The sequence below is a fragment of the Protobothrops mucrosquamatus genome, unplaced genomic scaffold (assembly GCF_001527695.2).
Source record: "Protobothrops mucrosquamatus isolate PMUCROS unplaced genomic scaffold, P.Mucros_1.0 scaffold253, whole genome shotgun sequence".
Taxonomy (NCBI): Eukaryota; Metazoa; Chordata; class Lepidosauria; order Squamata; family Viperidae; genus Protobothrops; species Protobothrops mucrosquamatus.
In genome coordinates, this window is record NW_015386601.1 from 38030 (window position 1) to 41560 (window position 3531).

A 3531-nucleotide genomic window follows, 5' to 3' on the forward strand; every position below is an offset into this window, starting at 1 on the left:
AGCCAATCAGAGCACAGCCAGGCTCCTTAACCAATCAGAACACACCTCCACCCAATCAGAACACAGCCAAGCTCCCACCCAATCAGCTCCAACCCCACTGGCAGTTAAAAGGAAGAAACAGCTGCAATCACACACCACTCTTAGAAGCACGAAGCTGAAGACACCAGCCTGAAGATGACGAATGTGACTTCGTCGAAACCATTGCAACAGGGACAAATGATATATTTGCTTCTGTTTACTGTTCTACAGCTAGGGAAGAAGAGATTTATTTCAGGTAAATTAATATATTCTGCAGTGAAGGAGGAGGAAACATCCCAAGAATTCTGAACTGAGAGATCAAATCTAAACCTGCCACTCTAGAGACTGGGCAGAGATAAGCAAAACCTGGGGAACTTTCATTCTAGGCAACCATCTGGGAGCAGAAAGGTTCTCTTCTCCAGGTGAACTTTCAGAAGAGGAGGGGGCCAGCTTTGTTTTGCCTTCGTTCTTTTGCTGCCCTCTCTGGAGGAGATGGTATTTGTTCCCCAATTGCCTTCAACCAGGTAAGAAATCCATCCCAGTTTGAATAAGAGGTGGAGAATCAGAAAGAAAAAGGCATTTTTGCAAATGTTGAACATTGTTTTTTTCCAGTTTCATTTTGTGGGTTGATCCAAGTTGTTTCCTTATTAGAACAATGGACCCTATCCAGTGATGGGATTCAAATATGTGAACAACCGGTTCTCTGTGTGGATGCCACTTTCAGAAGTCCATTCTGGGCCTGGGCAACAAAAAATTAGCTACCGGTTCTGCCGAAGTGGTGCAAACTGGCTGAATCCCACCACTGGCCCTATCCAACAAAATGAAATTTAATGTAGAGAAAAGTAAGGTTTTAGACTTAGGCAGGAAAAACCAAAGGTACAAATACCGATTAGGTGAAACCTGGCTCAAAAACAGTAACTGTGAGAAGAAACTTGGTTTTCAATGCATATTCCCTTGAAATAAAGAGGCACACATGAATTTTCTCCATAAAGGAGAAAAGACTGTTGGGAGAGTGCAACATGAGGAGTTGGAGGAGGGAAGGATAAGAATCCTGCCTGAGAGAGCCAGAGGGGCAACCATGGCATCCCTTTGCACGACTATGAAAATATACACACACATACCACCACCAACAACAACAACTGCACACCCATTACCCACTAGAAACTTACCTCTCCATTACAGTAACAATAGATGATAGAGACAAAAAAGCCCTGGAAGAATTGAGAATAAGAATTTAAAAAGGAACATAATTATCATTACTTTGAACCATAAACTAAATGAATATATTTCACAATAAAATATATACCTATAGCATGGGCCAGATTTATTGTAACAGGATTAGGGTTAGAGTTAAGGTTAGTATTGTTATAAGGACTAAAGAATCTGAATTATGAGTATCATTAGGCATTAGGTTTATTGTATAAATTATAGGAAAATTATAACTAGGGTGAGTGTTAAAGTTCATGGTTAATATTGTTAATATCGATAGCAGGGTTATGTTACAGTTGGGTTTTAGTACTAAGGCTTAGTATTAGTTTTCATGGTTAATGTTAGCATTAGGGTTGAGCGCCAAAGAATTGAGGCCTTTGAACTATGGTGCTGGAGAAGACTCCTGCGAGACCCCTGGACTGCAAAGCGATCAAACCGGTCAATCCTAGAAGAGATCAACCCTGACTGCTCTTTAGAAGGCCAGATCTGGAAGTTGAAACTCAAGTACTTTGGCCACCTAATGAGAAGGAAGGACTCACTGGAGAAGAGCCTAATGCTGGGAAAGATTGAGGGCAATAGAAGAAGGGGACGACAGAGAGTGAGGTGGCTGGATGGAGTCACTGACGCAGTAGGTGTGAGCTTAAATGGACTCCAGAAGATGGTAGAGGACAGGAAGGTCTGGAGGAACGTTTTCCATGGGGTCGCGATGGTTCGGACACAACTTCGCAACTAACAACAACAAGGATTACGGTAGGTTGGAGTTAAGATTAGGTGGATAGGATTAAATAGTTTTGATTGGTTTAGGTTTAGTGCTAGATTTGTTGTGTATAGTTAGAGCAATATTGGGATTAAGGTTAGCCAAACTAATGCTAACAAAACCTAGGGTTATTATGGTTACATTAATATTACAGCTTGGCAAGGCTTAAAACAGAGGTGTCAAACTGTCGGCCCGCAGGCCAGATGTGTCACGCCAAAACTGTGCCCAGCCCATTGCCGGCAATGGGAAAAAAGTTGTGATACGTCACAACATGTCATGTGATGCCGCAAGTTTGACACCCTTGGTTTAAAGCCATGCTAAATTAAGGGTTTGATAAAATTGGTGCTAGGGTTCATGTTTACTATTAGCAGTAGAGTTTTAAGGTTAGTTCTGTTGTTAGTGTTAAAAATAGTTTTAAGATTAATTTAGTAATGGCTTTATAATATAAATTTAACATTTTCATTGTGTAGGTAATAGACTCCCATCAACCTGTCTGGGTGGGTTTTATTTTATTTTTGAATGTATAATGATCAAACATTAATAAAAAGGGTTTGTGAGAGATCTAAGATTGGTTTTGGCTTTATATATGCTCTGGGGAAACCAAACTCAATAAATTTTGTAGTATAATGCAAGCACATAATCTCATTCTTCTAAGAAAGAATTTGTACAATATTTGCCATGTGTTACTAGGAGTTCTTAGAGTTGTTTAAAACCATAGCAAGAATATAGCTTTATCTGTAAGAGGTATTTTCATTCCACTCTTTCATTCTAGAAATAATTTTACAGTGTTCTTCAATTATCAGGTGATGAAATGAAAAAAGAGTAGAGGAAATAGAAGAAGAGATTCTGAAATGTTATAAAATAGATTTCATTTCAAAATAAATTCAATTTGCAGATTTGATGGAACAGGATTGTTGTATTTTTTATTCATGCAACAGAGATTGGAAGGCATTAAATGTTATGGCATGATTACTGTGCTGAAGCTGCATTTCATTTGCTTTGCTCCAAGGACTATATTGTTTCATAAAATAGGTTCAGAGCTTATTTCACATCTTTAACGCAAAAGATTTTAAGTGCAAATACTGCTAAAGAATCTTGGATTGTCACATACATAGAAAAGGTTTTTACAAAAGAAACTCAACCAATAAATATTTTTTCAGGGCTTTCTTGTGCTAATCATTTAAGAAAACAACAGAAGGATATTGTGGAGCTTTAGAAGCAAACAGATTTCTTATGACATGGGATTTGAGACCTGCAATCAATTTTGCTACAAATACATACCAACTCCTGTGATCAAACTGAAAGATCAAAAGCTAGCTATCGTACATCTTTTTTTTTTTTTTTTTTTTTTTTCACTAACTTCTATGCCGCCCTTCTCCCCACGGGACTCAGGGCGGCTCACAGCATATTAAAAACAACACAAAAAACATTTCCCCTATAAAACCAATTAAAAACCAAATATATTTATGGCTGTGTCATTATTAAAATCTTTAAAAAATTATTCCCTATTTAAAATTCACCCTAGGTCAGTCCCGCTTGCTGAAAAA

At 38.1% G+C, this 3531-nt stretch overlaps 1 protein-coding gene across 1 annotated transcript in view; it reads right to left on the reverse strand.

Moving 5' to 3' along the window:
* PTH2R (parathyroid hormone 2 receptor) overlaps positions 1-3531 on the reverse strand; it is a 39524-nt gene that overhangs the window by 3020 nt on the left and 32973 nt on the right. Inside the window, exon 12 of the mRNA XM_015814463.1 lies at positions 1188-1229. Within this exon, the coding sequence (XP_015669949.1) occupies positions 1188-1229 (42 nt within the window). The remainder of the gene's footprint in view (positions 1-1187; positions 1230-3531) is intronic.